The 17,978-nt window shown below is 54.0% G+C and overlaps 8 protein-coding genes across 8 annotated transcripts; 4 read left to right on the top strand and 4 right to left on the bottom strand.

The window, feature by feature from the left end:
* Position 1: 1 nt before the first annotated feature.
* Positions 2 to 1,114, top strand: MGL_3378 (uncharacterized protein; the record flags this gene model as incomplete). The annotated part of the gene is made up of 1 exon (XM_001729291.1): positions 2 to 1,114. The coding sequence occupies one exon, from the start codon at positions 2 to 4 to the stop codon at positions 1,112 to 1,114; it is 1,113 nt and encodes a 370-aa protein (XP_001729343.1).
* A 227-nt stretch (positions 1,115 to 1,341) lies between these two features.
* MGL_3377 (uncharacterized protein) lies at positions 1,342 to 1,995 on the bottom strand (the record flags this gene model as incomplete). The annotated part of the gene is made up of 1 exon (XM_001729290.1): positions 1,342 to 1,995. The coding sequence occupies one exon, from the start codon at positions 1,993 to 1,995 to the stop codon at positions 1,342 to 1,344; it is 654 nt and encodes a 217-aa protein (XP_001729342.1).
* A 244-nt stretch (positions 1,996 to 2,239) lies between these two features.
* Positions 2,240 to 3,092, top strand: MGL_3376 (uncharacterized protein; the record flags this gene model as incomplete). The annotated part of the gene is made up of 3 exons (XM_001729289.1): positions 2,240 to 2,487; positions 2,516 to 2,684; positions 2,745 to 3,092. 3 exons carry the CDS (start codon positions 2,240 to 2,242, stop codon positions 3,090 to 3,092), a joined length of 765 nt encoding a protein of 254 aa, XP_001729341.1.
* A 357-nt stretch (positions 3,093 to 3,449) lies between these two features.
* On the top strand, positions 3,450 to 4,476 carry MGL_3375 (uncharacterized protein; the record flags this gene model as incomplete). The annotated part of the gene is made up of 2 exons (XM_001729288.1): positions 3,450 to 3,951; positions 3,989 to 4,476. 2 exons carry the CDS (start codon positions 3,450 to 3,452, stop codon positions 4,474 to 4,476), a joined length of 990 nt encoding a protein of 329 aa, XP_001729340.1.
* Positions 4,477 to 6,253: 1,777 nt separating this feature from the next.
* On the bottom strand, positions 6,254 to 7,057 carry MGL_3374 (uncharacterized protein; the record flags this gene model as incomplete). The annotated part of the gene is made up of 1 exon (XM_001729287.1): positions 6,254 to 7,057. One exon carries the CDS (start codon positions 7,055 to 7,057, stop codon positions 6,254 to 6,256), a length of 804 nt encoding a protein of 267 aa, XP_001729339.1.
* A 249-nt stretch (positions 7,058 to 7,306) lies between these two features.
* MGL_3373 (uncharacterized protein) lies at positions 7,307 to 9,097 on the bottom strand (the record flags this gene model as incomplete). The annotated part of the gene is made up of 1 exon (XM_001729286.1): positions 7,307 to 9,097. One exon carries the CDS (start codon positions 9,095 to 9,097, stop codon positions 7,307 to 7,309), a length of 1,791 nt encoding a protein of 596 aa, XP_001729338.1.
* A 926-nt stretch (positions 9,098 to 10,023) lies between these two features.
* Positions 10,024 to 11,340, bottom strand: MGL_3372 (uncharacterized protein; the record flags this gene model as incomplete). Its single annotated transcript, XM_001729285.1, has 1 exon — positions 10,024 to 11,340. One exon carries the CDS (start codon positions 11,338 to 11,340, stop codon positions 10,024 to 10,026), a length of 1,317 nt encoding a protein of 438 aa, XP_001729337.1.
* A 578-nt stretch (positions 11,341 to 11,918) lies between these two features.
* MGL_3371 (uncharacterized protein) lies at positions 11,919 to 17,843 on the top strand (the record flags this gene model as incomplete). Its single annotated transcript, XM_001729284.1, has 1 exon — positions 11,919 to 17,843. The coding sequence occupies one exon, from the start codon at positions 11,919 to 11,921 to the stop codon at positions 17,841 to 17,843; it is 5,925 nt and encodes a 1,974-aa protein (XP_001729336.1).
* Positions 17,844 to 17,978: the final 135 nt, after the last annotated feature.

Below are 17,978 nucleotides of genomic sequence, written 5' to 3'. Positions count from 1 at the left end.
AATGGAGTTGCTGGATCGACTGAAGCCGCTCTTGGCATCGTCCGACCTATTCTATGCACCTCATACACCGAAGCAGGCGAAGCCATCGAAGCGCTTGAAGCCATGGGAACGTGAATTGCTTCAACGGTGTGGGAGACTTCCACCAAAAATAGGTCAAGGCGGAACTTTAGATCCGTTAGCAGAAGGTGTACTTGTAATCGGCATCCACCATGGAACGAAGCAACTGCAGCAGTTTTTACACTGTACGAAAGAATACGAAACGACAGGACTCCTTGGAACAGCAACTACTTCCTATGACTGCAAAGATCCGGTCATGAAACGCGCTCCGTATGCGCATGTAACAGAAGATATGCTGCGTGCCAAGTTGCATTTATTCCGGGGCTCTGTTCAGCAGCTGCCGCCGCTGTTTAGTGCACTTCGTATGGACGGCAAGCGGCTCTTTGAATACGCGCGAGAGGGTCTTCCACTTCCACGCCCGATTGAGCCGCGAAATGTAACAGTAGAGGAGCTGGAACTTGTGGCATGGCTTCCAGGCGCGTCACATTCTTACATGCCTCCAGACAGGGAAGTGTCGGATGATGAAAAAGTTCTCGTATCACATGTTAGAGAATTAGCTGGCAGCGAAGCGAATGGGCTCGATACGATGCGCTCTGATCAAAATGCAGATAAGATGTGCACTGACCCGGCGGGTCCGAATGCGATTTCTCATGCGAATGGCTCGACAAACACACAGGCTCATGCACCAGCTGCAGACTCGAAAGATCCCATTAACCCGGAAAATGTAGCCGCACCAGCAGACTCTGAGAACTGTGCCGATATAAGAAACACATCACTGGGCCCGCCAGCGTTCTCACTCAAAATGACTGTGTCCTCCGGCACGTACGTACGATCGATCGTACATGACCTAGGGACCGCATGTGGGAGTGCTGCGCATGTTGTAAAACTTGTACGGACGCGGCAAGGAGCCTTTCATACGGGCAATTGCATCCCTTGGTCCGTCTTTGAGCGTGGGCTTGAAGAACTTGCAGCACCGACCAATGCGCAAACAGTTGGCGATCAAGGGCTGCGCGAATGGGAAAGAATGATCCTGCAGCACATGCAACGATGTGACTAAGGTGCGTCGCGTCGGAGCGGCACGATGGAATCAAGCGATTTCTGTACGCGTTGTGTGTGTTGAATTGCATACTGTAAGGCACGAGCCGTCTCATCCTGCCTAGTTTTCGGGATGCGCGGACCGACATCTGATCGAAGAGTTGAAACGGCTCGAACATGCATTAGCGAACTCGGTGTGCGTTCAACAGGGCAGTTGGTTCCGTCCGTCGACCACTGTATTTTTTTGGGTTAGCATTTCTTTCTGTAGGCATGTATGTATAGAATCAAATAAGTACGCACCTCGATAGCACGAAAAACGCGAAGCTCATGGAGCACTAGCGCATTATCCGATGGCAATACGAACCGCAATCCGTACCGCATAACTTCTCGTGAAGGCAACCATTGCAACAATTGTATAAGCTCGTCCCATCCGGACCGATGCTGCGAATGATGGCCTAGCTCTTCCATAGACATCGCAAAGATCGTACTAGGGTCAAGATGCTCTCCAGGTGCATGTATCGAAGGCGATATAGACGTCGACTCGGCAACAGGCGTAAGTACATCAACCATCACGACGGTGCGAACTGCGACTGTCGGCGCCGCACCAGGTGGTGACGGCGGCTGGGGCAGCACGAGCTGCGTCATTCCATGCTCAGTGCGCACCAATAAGCGTATCTGATCGCGAGCCCTACGCACATTGCTCCATTGTGTATCGGAGAGTTCGATTGTGCGCGATGCTTCGTCATCGCTTCTGTGCAAAAGCGTCTCGCGCTCAACAAACGCTTCTGGAGGGGTGTGCACCATGCGGGTGAGTGCTTCTAGTAGTAATCCAACATGTAATGGCTCTATGTCTCCGATTGCTGACACTTGCATATGCTGTAACTGGACATCAGCATTAGCCATAGTGAAGAGCTCTCGCTTACAAACTTGAGATCTGTCGGTGTAAGTGAATGGCTAGTGTGCAAGTGCATGTAGATCGACCGATCGATCGATCGGGCGGACGACGCGTCACGCGTCTATGCAAAGGCACACCCCTAAATGACACGCACATACGCGCAAGTGCATAATCCGCATCGCCATCAAGAGCTATAGAGAGGGGTCAAGGTCGCAAGAGTCTGTATAATTTCCCTGTCACCTCTTGCGAAATATGTCGGCATCGTCAGCCGAAGTGCCTGATTTGGGTGCCTACACTTCGCATACGCAGCCAGGCGCTCACGATGATGAAGATGATGAGGTATTTGCGGAGCTTGAAAGAGAGGTCGAGGCACTCAATGAGGCAGATGCAGACGAGGCGGCACACATTACTGGAAACAGCTCAGGACGCAGTACTGACGGTGATCTTTCCAAGGCTTTTCAAGAATATCGTGCTCAAAGGCTCGCTGAAATTCACACAGAGTGCGTTCAATTCGACTTACATGACCAGAGTGGCTGCTCGCGCCGGCGCAGATGCAAGTGATCCGGACAGCGGCAAGTACAAAGAAGTGCGCGATGAAAAGGAATTGCTTAGCATGAGCGTGCGCGAGCCGAATGTGGTTATTCATTTTGCCAAGCCTGAGTTCCGTCGATGTCGGATACTTGATCGACATCTTGAAGTGAGTTTGCCTATTTGACCTCTCAATGGAACACATCGAATATGCTCTGACCACGCGCAGCACATGGCTCGACAGCATCCATCCACGCTTTTCCTCAAGGCTGATGTTGAGAGAACGCCTTTTCTTGTCAATAAGCTCGAGATTCGTGTATTGCCATGCCTCTTTGTATTCAAAAATGGTGTATGCAAGGACAAGCTTATTGGGTTCCAGGAATTTGGAAATAGCGATGTATTTACTACGGCAGCGTTAGAGTGGCGACTAGGACAAACAGGTAAGCATAAGCGCACTGGTCCTCCTCACACGACAGGCGTTATTGTACCACAGCAAAAGCCAAACAATCCCATTTTAGGTTTTGGCGTTCCACAATCCTCCCAAAATGCCATGGCGTCTGACGATGATTGGGACTAACTATGACATGCAACTAATTGACATGAAATGACAGTGTGCCTATCTTCTGGTATTACTCATTGCCGACGTCGGTCTCGACGGATAGTGGAGGCTCGATGTACACTCCCCACCCTTTCTCATCGACGTGGAGATCGTGCAGATTTTGAGAGCCACGTGGTTCTTGTCCCAACTGCCTACCTCCGAGTCCACGACAGGTGGGGGAAACTGGCAGCGTAGCCTGCTCGATTGTTACTGCGATTGGCTTGGCCTAGCAGTTGCCAGTAATAGTATATCGTAGCCCATTCCGCTAACTGACTTGTGCTGTAAAACATGCCACAGGTCACACTCCAGTTCCCCGTTGTTTATCCGATCGTAGGCATGTACCGCCTCGTACATGACGACAAGTTATGGCGACCCATGTGGAATGCATGTTATGCAAAGGTAACACAGGCCGGTGCAACGACAGTGGCATGGTCTTTTATCTCTATGCCTGGGCAACGCTTGGTTTCAGGTCTCGTGCTTGGCAAGATTGGCCGTGCGAGTGGCGCCAAGTGGGCGTATGAGCTCATCGAAGCTGGTGCCAAGCAATTGGGAGTGCCGATGCTGTCTTTTGGAACCTTGACGACATTGCTCTTGGTGCTGAATCAGGTAAATATTGTATTTGACATGTTCCTCGGTCCACAGCTGCGTCAATTCCGGAATACAGCCTATCAAAAGACAGTCGAATCGCGTGGCAAGTCTGCGAGCTTTTGGACGCCGTATACGGAAGAGTATCAGCATCCACCTGATCTAAATGCAAAATCGAATGAGGGCATCAAGGAGCGCATATCAGAGATGGTGGTCCGCAAAGCCGTATTCGTTCTGTTTGGTTCCATTCCATGTATGTGCTCACCTCTCGAATAACTAACCTCACGCAGTGTTTGGTGCCATTCTTTCTGCAGCATATGGCGCCCTAGGCTTTGGCCGTCGCATCCACCAGCCATTTTTCGAGGCCAAGCAGATGCAAGATCAGGAAATCAAACTTTGGGTGGCCGAGAGACGTTATGATTACATGGTATTCGGCTTCTTTGCCCTACTTTTAGAACGCCTTCCGCTCTTCGGGCTAATCTTTTCTATATCGAACCAAATCGGCGCTGCAATGTGGGCTCATGATTTGGAAAAGCGGCAGCACATGTTTCAGCGAGGCGAGCTATCTCCCATTGTGCAGGACGCGGAGCAAAAGGCAACGCATGTGTCAGGCACGGACGTGAGAGAAAAACCGGGTTTGTCGTCTGTGGGTAGTGTGGATGCCGATAAGATTAACAGTGGATCCTCAAACCCATTCGCAGCCCCAGCAACACCAGCTACATCAGCCCATGTGCCTGTAAAACGCCGCGTGCCACCGCCACCACCCCCTAGATTGTAGATATATCACGTTGACGACGTCGATCGCTCTTTGCAGCTTCATGCGCGGCATATTCGGCGTCCAGCTGCATACGGGCGTAGGTGAGCCATTCAGGTATATCGTCAGTGTGCTCGAGTTTGTGAGTGAGTTCTGCCTGTGAAAGCATCGTGACAGGAGTTTCGTCAGCTTCTGCTTCACGGTGATGAAAAGGGGAAGGCTGTGGTGTGGAAACCGGTAGTTCCTGGTACTTTGTTACAGGCACAGCCGGAATATACTGCGCCATGCGTGCATGTCGACTCAATGGGGGCATGATGGTGTGCATCTTGTCGGCAAACTCCTCGACGGTATCAACGCCGAGTGCATATTGCACAGCCCAAGTGACGGCGAGAGCACCCGCTCCGACAATTGCCGTGGCCAGACCGAACGCGCCCAGCGCTAAGAGGGGACCATCGGCACCATTGGTCTCAGGTATCTGGCGCGCGTTTGCTTGAGTCGTCGCACTTGTTTTCTTACTCAGAACTGAAGGCGTCACATTCGTTGCATGGGATGCACCTGAAGCTGGATTAGGAGAAGATCGCGTGAGAGCACCAATTGTTTTAGCTGACGGACTTGTATGGGAAGAGACAAGCACAGCTTTTGCTGCTGGACGTGATGACGTGCGTTTTAATGAAATGGAGGAAAACATAGCCTTATGCACGTCGCGGAATACTTCCCACGCATTTTTTTCAAGCTCTGCATCACTTCCTGGTGGTGGCAGTCTATTCGATGCTGACGCCGGTCGCAGAGAGCGTGCAGATCGCGTAGTCTGTCTTGAGACAACCGGAAGGTCTATACGGCTTGCATCAAGAGGCTTGCGCCGAAAGCCGTAGGCCACAGCACCTACAGCGCCTAGCACAAATGTGGCTGCAGAAGCTGATATCCAGAATGATTTTGGCGATTTGAATCGCGACCGGCCACGCGAATCGTCGATATCTGGCCCTGAATCGTGCAGAGCCTGTGTCATGTAAAGATCCAAATCTAGCGGGGTCAAATGAGTGGAGATGAATTGGGCAGTGTTTCTCTCACGCCGGCTTTGTTGGCGGCACATACGACCGCCAGTTTAGACGCCGACACAGGGGGCAAGCAGACTTGGGTAGAATACAATCCACAGACAGAATCAACCTGTCTATGCGCTACATTTTTGAGCGAGAAGCCAAGTATATTATGAGATGTGATCCCGATAGAGAAATGTCCGTAGGCATCCACAAATGCTGTACACCAGAAAGTTGAGCTAGCGTGTAACAGCGGCACGTTGCCACTCTCGCTCCGATCTCCAGCAAACAAGACAAATGTTCGTGCCTTTTTTTTTTTTTTTTTTTTTTTCAAAAAAAATCACTATGTGCGCATGAATGAGTCCGGCAGAGGCCCATATTCCAAATGGGAGTCGTCAGACTTGTCCAGCTCACGACGATCCGGGTTGTAATTACATAGCTCCGTCGAGTCAAGATACATCTGATCACGCAGTGCGATTGTCCATGCTGTTCGTCGGGCTCGGACATAGTACCATATGGCCGTAGAGCCCAGGCAAACTAGAATGGTGTTTTGAGCAGTGCGAACCGCTTGGAGTTGTGTTGTCGCCGGTACGTCCAGTCCACACGTTCCCCACAGACCAACAAGTGCTAGTAGGTACGGAGTCAACAGCAAGGCCAAAAGTCCACCGACGACGGGAGCAAGAATGTGCCTAGACAAAGGACCAACGTTTTCGTTCCATGGACCAACTTGCGACTGCATTTGTTAGTATTGAAGTGGGGGCATTGCATCAGATAATACTCACTAGGGTTTGAATATACCACTGGACATTCTCGACGTGAGGCAACCATATCACTGCCGGAACGATAATCGCATTCAGTACCAGCGCTCCATACGACCATGCATACCATGCTGAAAACTTGGGTACCTGGCCATCTGCACTGGGGAAAGTCAAGTACTGGAACAAGACGATGCCAGTTAAAAGCGGCACAACACCGCCGAGCGTCGCTAGATTATACGTGACGCGCGCAACGCTGCGCAGAAGCGACATGACTTTGGATGCTTGGCTCGTCGGGCGTGCACGTCGTGGCTCTTTCGTCACGTAGAAATACGCTCGGATCACAGCACTCAACACAGCAAGTACCAAAAAGCCGCCGGACCAGGTATATACATCATGCACGCGCAGCCAAGAATTCCAGTATGACAAGATCCGCCCGATCGCAAGGGGGATTCCGATACCCAAAGTGATGAATGTCAAGCTGAGTGCCCACACGAAGCCAACAATGCCAAGAGTTCGAAGTCTCAGGTTCGGTGGCACATACACAATGGTATAAGGCGGCTTTTCCGTCATGGTATCGATGACGGCGCGCTGCTTATCTAGTAGCTCGCGTTGATGCTCATCCACAGGATGACCTTGCGCATCTGTGCGAATGATCATCGGGGTCCGAGGCGCTGGGCGGTCATTGGCTGGTACGCGCACAAACCCACCATCCGCCACTGTCGTCGAGTCGACATGTTGGACAAAAGAACGTGCCCAAGCTGTCCACGAGCCGTAAACAGGATGTTCACGTTCCGCCGGCTGGTCATCCCCCATAATGTAAGCGCTCATGCGCATGCATTTGGCTGTCCATATCCAAAATACACGCAGAAGGCGGCGGGAATAGCGTGGCATGCGAGTGTACTTGACAAAGATCCGCAGACCAAAGTGCAAGAGAATAAGATCGACGGGTGCAAGTATACGTGGTGTGAGTGGCGCCCAGTGCAGTGGAAGCAGGGCCCGGGACCTGCTGCAAGGAGACGGAGCTTGATAAGCCAAGCACCAACATTGCGTAGAAACTACAAATCACACTGGGACTCGGCCATTTTGCGTAGCTGGGTGGAACATTTTATCTTCCACAGCCTCGGGAACTGGCTGGAAGTCAGGATCGCTATTGTCGCGGATCCAGCACATCACGCCAGGACGCACAACAGAGCGGATCGCACTGAGAAACTGTGCAAAGAGAAACATGAACAAAGTCCCTGAGAGCCAATGAGAGAAGGTGAACGATACGGGCGCTGTTTGTGCATAGCCAATGAGCGTCGCGAGTGATGCACCTTCAAACAGAGGCATGAGACACCAGTCAATGAAAATACCGTAGAACAGCGGGCAGCCGACGAGGTCAAGCAGCATGAGAAACAGGCACTTGAGTACAGTTCCATAGTACTTAACAACGACGCCCACAAGTTCCGTTGAACCGCCGTGAAGGAGCGAGCCGAAGCGTGCCTCCAGCTTCAGACCCGCCAAAATGTACAGATGGCCTAGAATAACACAAAGAGCACGTTCCCAGAAATAGCCGCCACGAGTGCATGCATCGACAGCACTGGTCGCCTGCGTGACCAATTGCCTAACAGGGCTCAGATACGCAAACTGCACCGTCGACACACTAGGCGCGGGCGGCGCAGACATATTTTCTGCTGGGAGTAGCCGAAACATGCTGTCAATCATAAGCTCAAACACAGGATCTGTCACGATGCGCAGTGCTCTCGCTGGTAGAAGCAGCATATCGTACACGCGGAAGCCCAGTACACGGCCTATGCCATACGGCACAGCTACACATACCGACATCGTCATGATAATTAGCATTTGAACCAGAACCAAGTTTTGGCCCAGGCTGATCCAGGTCCCACGTAGTCCAATAGCATGCAATAAAGTATCAATGTCTTCGGCCATATGTTCAGGATTGTCATCAATCTCATCGTCCTGCTCGTCGCCTTCAGCATTTTCATCAGCTTCGTCATCAGGATCAGCTGGCGCAGGAAGTGGTGCCAGCTGTTGGTCTTGCTCCTCTGACTCATGTCCATGGTGTTCCTGCTCGTGGCTCGACTCGGCTTCATCGATCCATTCGTCGTTGTCCTCGTTAGGGGGTGCTGCAGGCGTCAATGAGCCCGGCGACCTGCGCCGAGGCTCTAAGTGCATGCGCGTCTCCCACACCATCGGTTCGTGGTTGCGCTCAATCGCATCGTCTTGCTCGTCTTCCCACTCGTCATCGTCACTTTGTGCCGAAGATACGGGCGCGTTGGTGGGGCTAGCCACGTTCCCGTGACCATGCTGCGCTTCATCCTGGCGCACGATCTCATCAACATCGACTTCACGCATCCGTTGCGCACGCTCACGAGCTAGCGCAAGGGCTTCTTGGCCGATCTGTTGCATTTCATCCTCATGCGCGCGCTCGATCACCACGTCATTTTCCCGGTCATTTAGACCAATTTCTGCATTTACGATATACTCGCGCAGGATAAAAACACCGACAAATGCGGAAATAACAAAGATCGTAAGTCCAGCAGCCATGGGCCAGTCCTTCGTAAGCTCACGAACGATGTATCGGCTGACGACCGCGATAGCCGAGTCGGTGGAATGCGCTGCAATATCCGTCTGCTTTAGCTTCATCGATGCAACGGGCTGCTGAAGCACTAGTTCGGCAAACCAGTCGCAGGAATGAATATAGGAGGTCCAGATGCGCAGTGTTGCGTAAGGCACAAAAATGAGCCACGATACTGACACGACAGCGACGCGTATGAGCCATGAGGCAGCAACGACCAGATGCCAAGCGAAGTAACGAAAGTAGAGCCATGTGGAAAGTATACCCTGTGGCATATCCTGGGTATAGTGTTTGTGAAATACGAAATGGAAGCCGCATAGCTCACAATGTTTTTTCTGACTGTGCTGCAGCCATTGTACAAGACAATCTTGGTGACAATACCGGATACTGCCCGTGCACTTGCACGGATGGTATAGGGGGGCATCCGGTTCTTCTTCACTCCGGCATATACGACATGCAGGCACTTCTTCTGTAGCCTCTGTGTCGTCCATCCTGCATAGAGGGCGTCGACGACGGTAATGACGGCGACAATGCTGAGAACAGCAGCGGAGGCGATCATTTTCGGCCGAGTGAGTTTAGAGTACCTGCCTGAGGGTATCGGCGAGGGCGCCGGGTGAATCGCAGGCAAAATTCACAGACTTGGAAATCTCTCGCGAAACGGAACGGAAAGGATCAAACGCGTGGCGCTTGGTGTACACATGCGACTCTTGTCACGGCCGCACACCCTGGCGCACCGAATCAAACGAGCGAACAAATTCATGCCAACCAATATCAGCATTGGTGCGAGCGCAGGTAGAAAATTTCTTGGAGTAGCAGACTCCATGTGTAGCGTCATTTTGCTATGATTCATTGATGACCCTGTCGCCACAACTAAACTACATTGATACCTTAGTTATTGCAACTCACAGTCTCTACACAGTATCATGTAAAGCGTATATGTTATATTGCCAGGGAACTGACATGATGTCATGGCTTTCATTGATTACGCACTTACCCAGTGCCCAGTTCACATCAAGGAATGCCTGCTCAGGTGAAACAGGTTTTGCTAACCGTATGTTGCGGAAAGAAAGCTTGTACTGGGCATGAACAGCTGCAATTCGATATTCTTAGACGACTTGTGGAAGCATTCTGAACATTATTTCTTCACGCTAATGACGTCGATTCTCAAGAGACGCTAGTTCCTGTATCGTAGAAGTATTAGTTAGTCCAGTTCAGTCGCGTATTGATGTAGGAGGTGCACAGCTCGATCTACATGATGCGACTGAACACCAGGAGCTCCGAGCGCCCATCGAAAACAGAATCCCACGCCCGGAATGACTGTAGGAGTGATGAATATGTCGGCTGTATGCAAAGAAAGGATGCGCTGAAACGCACGATTGAGACGGTCGAGTTCATCGTCTGCTTTGTCTGGACGCACTATACGAAACACCACGAGACCCCAGCGTGGGGGGCAGACCGTTTCAAACACGTTGTGCGCGACGATTTGCTTTGCAAAAGATTGGGCAAGAGAGATATGGGTGCGCAAATGTGCCTGGAAGCCCGCTATGCCATAGCTTCGGAGGACAAACCAGACTTTCAGCGCACGGAAGCGACGGCCAAGTGAAATTTGCATGTTGCGTAGGTCCGAAAGTGGGTGCATTCCGCCACCTTGCGTCTTGAGGTATTCGGGAGTGAGAGTGAGAGCGGCGGCCAAATGCATGCGATGGCGTGCAAAGGCCGGCGAGGATTCAAAGGGCACCAAACCCCACTTATGCAAATTGGTCGAGAAGGAATCAAAGTGTTCGTTGATAGCATTAAGCAAGGTAGCTTCACGCATCTCCGGCAGCGCGAGCGTGACACCGCCGTAAGCGGCATCGACGTGCAGCCACAGCTGCGGGTAGTCGTGACCAACGGCGGCGATTTCGTCGAGTCGGTCAACGGCGCATGAATTCGTGGTGCCATACGTAGAAACGAGGTAGAATGGGTAGTAACCGGCTTGCAAATCAGACTCGATAGCTTCGCGAAGCGTAGCGCCACGCAAAGCGTAATCATCCTCGCGTTTCACGCGAAGCGTGTGGCATCGTAAGCCTAGAACGTGCGCTGTCTTGACGCCAGAGGAATGCGCCTGATCCGAACAGTACATGACAAGCTTGGGGAGCCAAGTGTCACGAACAGACTCGACACTGTTGCCCGTGCTTCGACAAAGAGCATGAAGCGCACGCTCGCGAGCTGCAATTGCCATTGTCAGTGTGGACTCACTAGCCGAGCCGAACAAGATCCCGCCGCCATCGTGCGTGGGATCAGCCACGTGGAAGGCTGTCGAGAGCCCAAGCATCTGGGCAACCCAATCCACGACAATAAACTCCAGCTCGGTGACCGCAGGCGATGCATTCCAATTGAATCCTGGGTTCGACGTCATCGCTGCGAACATGTCGGCGAGAATGCCCTCGTACGTCGTGTTCGCAGGGAAGAACCCGAAAAACATCGGATGCTGCCAATGCGTGATGCCTTGCAGAATATGCTGTTCATAGTCGCGCATAATCACATCCCACGACTCTCCTAGCACAGGAGCAGAATTCGGCAGGCGCGATGCAAGGTATCCGCGCTCGACTTGTGCCGTCACGGGGCGCGTCTCGAGGTCTGTGAAGTAGTCACATATTCTGTCAACAGCTTGATGCGCTGCTTTACGAAAGCTGAGTGAATGTACAACATGCGCGTGCACACCTACCTCTCGGTATCCATGCTAGTGCTTGAAACGGTATCGCAGTCACAGCTCGTCCACGCGGACGTCGCTACCGCTATGGATTGATTGCACCGTTCAGCTTGATGGGTGTGAAAGTGGCCGATCACGTTGGCCGATGCGCGCGCGCGACAAACAATCTCGGCCGAGACACGTGATGTAGACGGCGAGGCGGTGGACGGATGATGACGTACGACAAGACATTCAGGTCTGGCAAGTCTGGCGGCAGACTGGCAACGAACACGGCCGGGCGACGAGCGTTGACGAAAGTGAGCCATTGTCGCTGACGTCGACTTACTTGCGAACGACGAAGACGCGGGCTGATTTGTTCGCTGCGCGTGCTGCTGTTGGGATCAGATCCACTAACCTACACGCTCATGGCGTCGGTGGCCGGCGACGTGAATGTGTTTGAACCAGCGCGCTTCGAATCGCTCTATGACACCATACACACTGTGACAACGGTGCCAGATGCTTGTGTACATGACTGGTACTTGAATGTTGAGCGGAATCGGAGTCCTCTCACCAATCTAGGACGTGTGCGTGCGCCAAATGAGGCAGAGCGTCGAGATATCTCGAAGGGTGTGATTGTGCTGGGTGGGCAGTCACAGACGCTGAATGCTGATTTTGTTGCTCAGACGCTTCTCTTGTCTGATGAATTGCATGTGTCGGAGACGTATGCTGCATCCCTTCTGCAGGAGGGAATCGCCGCGCGTGCGCGCTGGGGCCGCTCACCATCAGAAGTTGCGTGTCTATTATACTACCGTGAGCGTCTGGCGCTCCTTGCATGCCTGAAGGAACTCGCTCGTGGCACATATACCCTGTGTGTCGGTGGTGATCTGCGAACAGGCATTCGGATGAGCCGTCTTCTTGACGATCTTGTATCTGGCGATGTGCTCGTGCAGAACCTGCTCGTGGAGCTGGATACGCTCCGTGCAGAGCGCGAGCGCGTGCGTACGTCGATGCAAAAGCCACCATCGGCCAATGCACGACTTAGTGACGAGGTTCAGATGGAGCGCTTGACGTGGATCAGTCAGGCTGAGCAAGAGCTTGGTCATGTTGCATACCTGTTAGCGCTAGCGCGACGACTAGTGCCTAGTGCCATCGAGGCCGTCATGACATTCCTGAGCAAGGCCACACTGCCTCCGGTCGAGTCTGCGGCATCGGTGCCTACGACAAGTGTATACTTGATGACGGCTGTGCTTGCCGTCTTCGACACAGTCCCGGACGAAGCGGGTGAATGGCTCGCACAGCACAGCACAGCGCCGTTGTGCACGGCAGAGGCTTTGTGCGGCGATGTTCGCTGTCTGCAGGCGCTTTTGCGCAGCGTGTCTCAGTCGGCGTGGGCGACGCCTGGACTCCAACATGTGGTCCAACTCCAGCTGGCTTTGTTTCTCACTGACGCGCTAACCTCACATACCACTCTCGCGCCTGCGTTGGGTCAGTCCGCGGACGACGTACAGCTCCTGGCATCGCGGGCCATCACAGCCGATGGCGATGCATCCGCACTCTTGTTCCTCTTGCTACGTGTGCTGTCGTTCCGCCGTGCGCCTGAAGATGAGTTGGATGTGGACGAAGTAGCACCTGCCGCGATGGATGTCGAGTTTCAAGAATATGTGCTTCAACAAGTGGAGCATCTTGTTTTGGGTCTCACTACGACGTGTTTTCCGCTGCTTCGCAAGCTGCAGCGTGCAGAAGAGGACGCAGCGATCTCGGTATTGCGTGCATCCTCACGCCCTGTCACAGGAGCTGGTGTTAGCGCTGGTAGCCTGGGAAGCAGTGGAACCGGTGCGGGTGGCGCGCCACTTGCTCGGCGCTACGACATCGAGGCGTTCTTCGACCTCGTGGCTCTTTTGTGCCGAGGGCGACCAGAATCGGGACTTGCTTTCTGGCAGGGACCTGACCGACGTATATCTCGCTTCCTCCTTTGGGCTGTGGATACTCGCGAGCTGGGACAGCAACGGGCTTTTCTGGGCATGCTAGCGTCGCTCGCTGAGGGCGAGCAGTGTGCTGCCTATGCGCACGCCCTTCTCGAACATGATGCAGGAGCTCCTGCCGGCAGCGAGCGCCGTCTCGTGACGTGGACACGCCTCTTTGAGTGGATGGCTCACTACATAGAGGCGTTCCAGCGGCACGCTGTCGCTGTCATGCCACCGGATGAGTTGGTGTTGTTGCGTGCGTTTCTCAACGTACTTGCTACTGTCGTGCGGTACAGCGCAGCCACGCGCGATGCTTTGTTCTGGCACAAGGAGTACATGCCGGTCGATCGCCTGTTCTCGCTATACGCATGTGCCGTGCCAATGGACTTGAAAGCAGCAATTCTTCGTGCTATTGGCGCGTTTGCTGTCCAATCTGGCACCAGCACATCTGCACGCATTGTAACCGTGCTGTGGGAGCGCCTGAATCTGAGCGGTGCTGTCCGCAGCGTTCGTGGTGAGCCGCCGCGTGCCTTGTACGAGCTTGAGAACGTGGAATGCGTGCATGGGCGCTTTCCAAGCACGCATGCCCTCGTCGATCTGCTGAGCGCCATTGTGCCACATGTTGCGCCTGCATCTCAGGCTGACACGCTTGTCGCCTATATGCGTGACGCATCGCTTCCGTGGTGGCATTCAGGACGCAACTCAACCACCGCCTCCAGCACCACCGCGAGCACCAGTCATGGTAGCGGCAACTCCATGTCCACTTCAATGTATGTGGCATACGTCCTGGACCATGTGCTTCTGCCAGCGTCCAATCGCACCTATGCACGACCGGCAGAACGTTGGGCCATCTCTGCGTCATGTTTGGAATTCGCCGAAAAGTGCCTTGCGACGCTTCCTGTTGCGCCTGTTGACACAGCGCACCCAGGCTTTGATGTGCTGCGGCGTCTGTTGAGTGGCACGCCTCTCTTGCGGGAACTGTTCTTTTTCGTGCATCCAGATCCCTCGTGTGCAGGGTATGAAGTCATCAATATGAACCGCGCACAAACACCCGACTTTTCTCGAGCTGTACGAGCAGCATTACGGATTCTCCTCCGCATGCTCGAGGTCCAGAACGATGTGCTCCACAATGTCCCCTCTATCAACGACCACGCTGCAGTGAAGGATCGTGCACTCTTCTTGGCGTTGGACGTTCACCTGTTGCAAGCGCACCAGGTCGTTGTACAGATAGCGCTGTACATCCTGTGTGTCGATACAGAGATTGCTTGGCTTGCTGTGCGCTTACTCGGCGCTCTCGCTCGGACATCAACGTTCCAAGCCACAGATGCTTTTGGACCGCTTCGCGCACGTACCTCCCGCAACCGTTTGGCCGGCCTTCTTGACATGGCAGGTGAGACAGCGCGCGTCACGAGTGGCGTTCTTGCATGGCTTGAGGCGGACACTGGCATGGACGCTGATTCTGATAATCTTAACTATGACGCGGACGTGAATGGAAACTACCATGCTCCCGGCACAACAGCCCACATGGATATGAGCTCGTCGCTCAGCGACGCAGATGGAGTCGCCAGTCTTAACGATACAGCCACAGGCATCCTGCCGGCCAAGATTCAGAAGGAGCTCTTAGACCTGTTTCTCGAGCAACTCGTACCTGACGCACCTGCGCCCAACGTCGCGCATCTGCTTCTTGGCTTCGACATGGACGCAAGCGATCCGGATCGTCTCGTGCATGAATCGCGGGACGCCATCCTCCTTACTCTAGTGCAGCGAGTAACACCACCCTGTACGTGGCCGCCCACGCTGGCGGAACGGTGCTATGCTGTGCTTCAGCGAGCATGTGTCCACCCGTACACTAGTGCGTCCATGCTGCGCTTCCTACGAACGCATGACTTTGTGGCGACACAGCTGCGGTCGCTGCCACTGGTGCCATTGTCGGTCACGTCGTCTTCTTCGGCGACTGGCCCTTCGTTTGGCACACTCATGTATGCTTCAGGCGAGACGGTTAGCACGCGCACGGAGTGGGCGCTTGCCTTGCTCCGCACACACGCACACATCCTTTCGCTTGTAGCTTTGGAGCTGCATACTCTTGCTGCACATGGCCAGCTGCAGCGTGCTGTGCCGCTCATGACGCTTCTCCTGGGCGAGCCGGTGATGCACGGCACAGGCGGTGGCAGTGGCCGGTGGCGCCCTTTGCTAGAAGCGACGCACGTGACCTGGGAGAACGCAGCGGAGGACAGCGTTTCGGAGCCGAAGTGGGTAGCTGCTCGTCTCGCCCCAGCCCTCGTCCCTGATACCGCCTCTGCGGCCCGTGTATACGACATCCACGAGGTAGCTGCCCTTCTCCTGGAAGAACGTGGCACGCAGGAGCACACGGTTTGGTTTGAGCAGGCACGCCGCATCTTGCTATGGGCCGCTGCGCAGAACACTCGTCGCGCATTCGCTTACGCACGCAGGGAAGCATTTATTGCGTGGCGACAAGTCATGGAAGTCCTCGTTGGGCAGGCACTCACAACCGTTGTTCGAGCCGACGTTCGTGTGCCGATCTTGCTAGACTGTGCGAATGCGCTACTTCCTCGGTTGCAGGACCAAGACGATGCGTTGGTCCCAAGTATTGCGGCCAGTACTATCCTGTCGCTCCTGCATGCTGTACGTGAGCATGAGGATGTGCCGGCTGAACGACTTGTATTGATCGTCCGTGCTATTCTGGACGTTTTGAGTTTCGGCACACAGGCAAGTACTCGCTGCGACTTGTACCTGAGTTTGGTTTGTGCACAACAACTTGTGTGCAGTCGCTCCTCAGTCAGCCATGGTGGCCGTGCAGCTGCCGCTCATCGCGTTTACTCTCTTTTTGCGACCCATGCCGCTCATCTTGTGAATGTTCTCGCACGCGATGCGCTAGATGGCTCGGACGTAGCACAGACCGTATCTCTCACGACGCTGAGTCATCTTGTGGCCTGGGATGGTGCGTCGTCCACGGCATCGTCCCCATCGCCAGCAAGCGCGTCCGTGTTGCCTGCACTGCACATTGGTGAGAAGCTTGCATCAGCTGGCTTCTTGAAGAGTCTTGCCCTCCGTATCCACGAGCTTGATGTGCCGCTGCAAGCAACACTCACGCCCGATCCGCCCTCGCTGAATGCTCTGTATGTCTATGAGGCATTACTGAGTGTATTGGGCCGTCTAGCGCGAAGCAAGGCATCTCTGTTGCTAGAAGCGCGCATCGTTGACGTTCTGGCGCGCGTTGACTTTCCTTCACTGCGGCCTGAGCACACGCTTGATGATATGGATGGATTCCTACCGCCTGTGGCTGAGCGGTACGCTAGCTTGCTGATGCCACTTCTCCAGCTGCTTGTTACGCTCCTCATGTCCGTGCCGCAGGCGCGCGAGAGCGTGCATGCTGTTCTGGTCGCTCACCAGGATGCTTTCCTGGCCGCACTGCACGCTGCCACTCATTCGTCTGCCGGCACAGGCGATGTTGAGCAGGCAGCCCTGCTCGTGCAGATCCTTACATTCATGACGCCTCCGCTGCTACCGACGCCGCCACCATTTCATGCTGCATGTCTTGCTTTGGCCGCAACCTACTTGGTGCCGAATGCGCACGAGGCTCTCAAGCCACTGACACTAGCGGAGCGAGAAGACGCATCCATCTTTGCTCCGACTTATAATGGCTTAGTGCAGACAGCACCAGATGCGCGTCTGACCTTGTTTGATGCATCGGCACGGCGTGTTGTAGACCGCCTCGCACGTGCACTCGTGCAGTACATGGAGCTGGCAAGCAGTCACGGCGAGGCACGCGCCATTCTTGTGCCGTCAATGCATGTCGCTCGTGTGTCAGACCATGCATCGTCCGCCGCGCGAATTGTTGCTGCGCCGTCCTTAGGCGTTGCAATCGCCGCCCTGGGAGAGCAGTGTGCATCAGTCGCACTTGCACTCTCGAGCTTGGATCGGGTCAACGCGCTTCTCCGTGATCCCGAGTCCGTGCATGCTGACGAGTGGACTGACATGGCACAAGATGCAGGACTTCTGTCACTCTCAGCTTCTTCAGCCCTTACAATGCAATGCCGTGCAGCGTGTGAAAAAGCACTAGACTGTGTGTCGAAGGATCTCACTGCGACAGTGTTAGCAAAACTCGACATGATCGAACGCTGGCTTGTGATGCTCGTACGCCACCTAGACCTGTTTATGCGGATCGGTGGCGCCTCGCGTGCCTCTTTCGATGCAGCAGCCTTGCGTTCAAGTGCTAACGCAGCGCTTCTCCCGATTCTAGACGACCAACTTGCGTACTTGACGGTGCCGTCCCATCTTGTGCCTTCTGCTGATGAACACGTCACATTCCTTCATATCAGTGCGCGTCGTGTAGCCGAGCGTCTCTTAGAAACATCACCTTTGTAAACCGTAGTGCTTAAAATGGCTTCTATGCCGCTTTGCTTTTGAACAAGAGGCTCTGGAAAGTATCACTCCTGGAGCTGGGGTTATGAATGACTAGCTCTTCTGAGTGGCTCGTAGGTCGACGTTATTCGTCATCCT

This window comes from Malassezia globosa (assembly GCF_000181695.2).
Source record: "Malassezia globosa CBS 7966 chromosome Unknown mgl_sf_9.1, whole genome shotgun sequence".
Taxonomy (NCBI): Eukaryota; Fungi; Basidiomycota; class Malasseziomycetes; order Malasseziales; family Malasseziaceae; genus Malassezia; species Malassezia globosa.
This window is presented reverse-complemented; position numbering and strand designations above follow the sequence as displayed.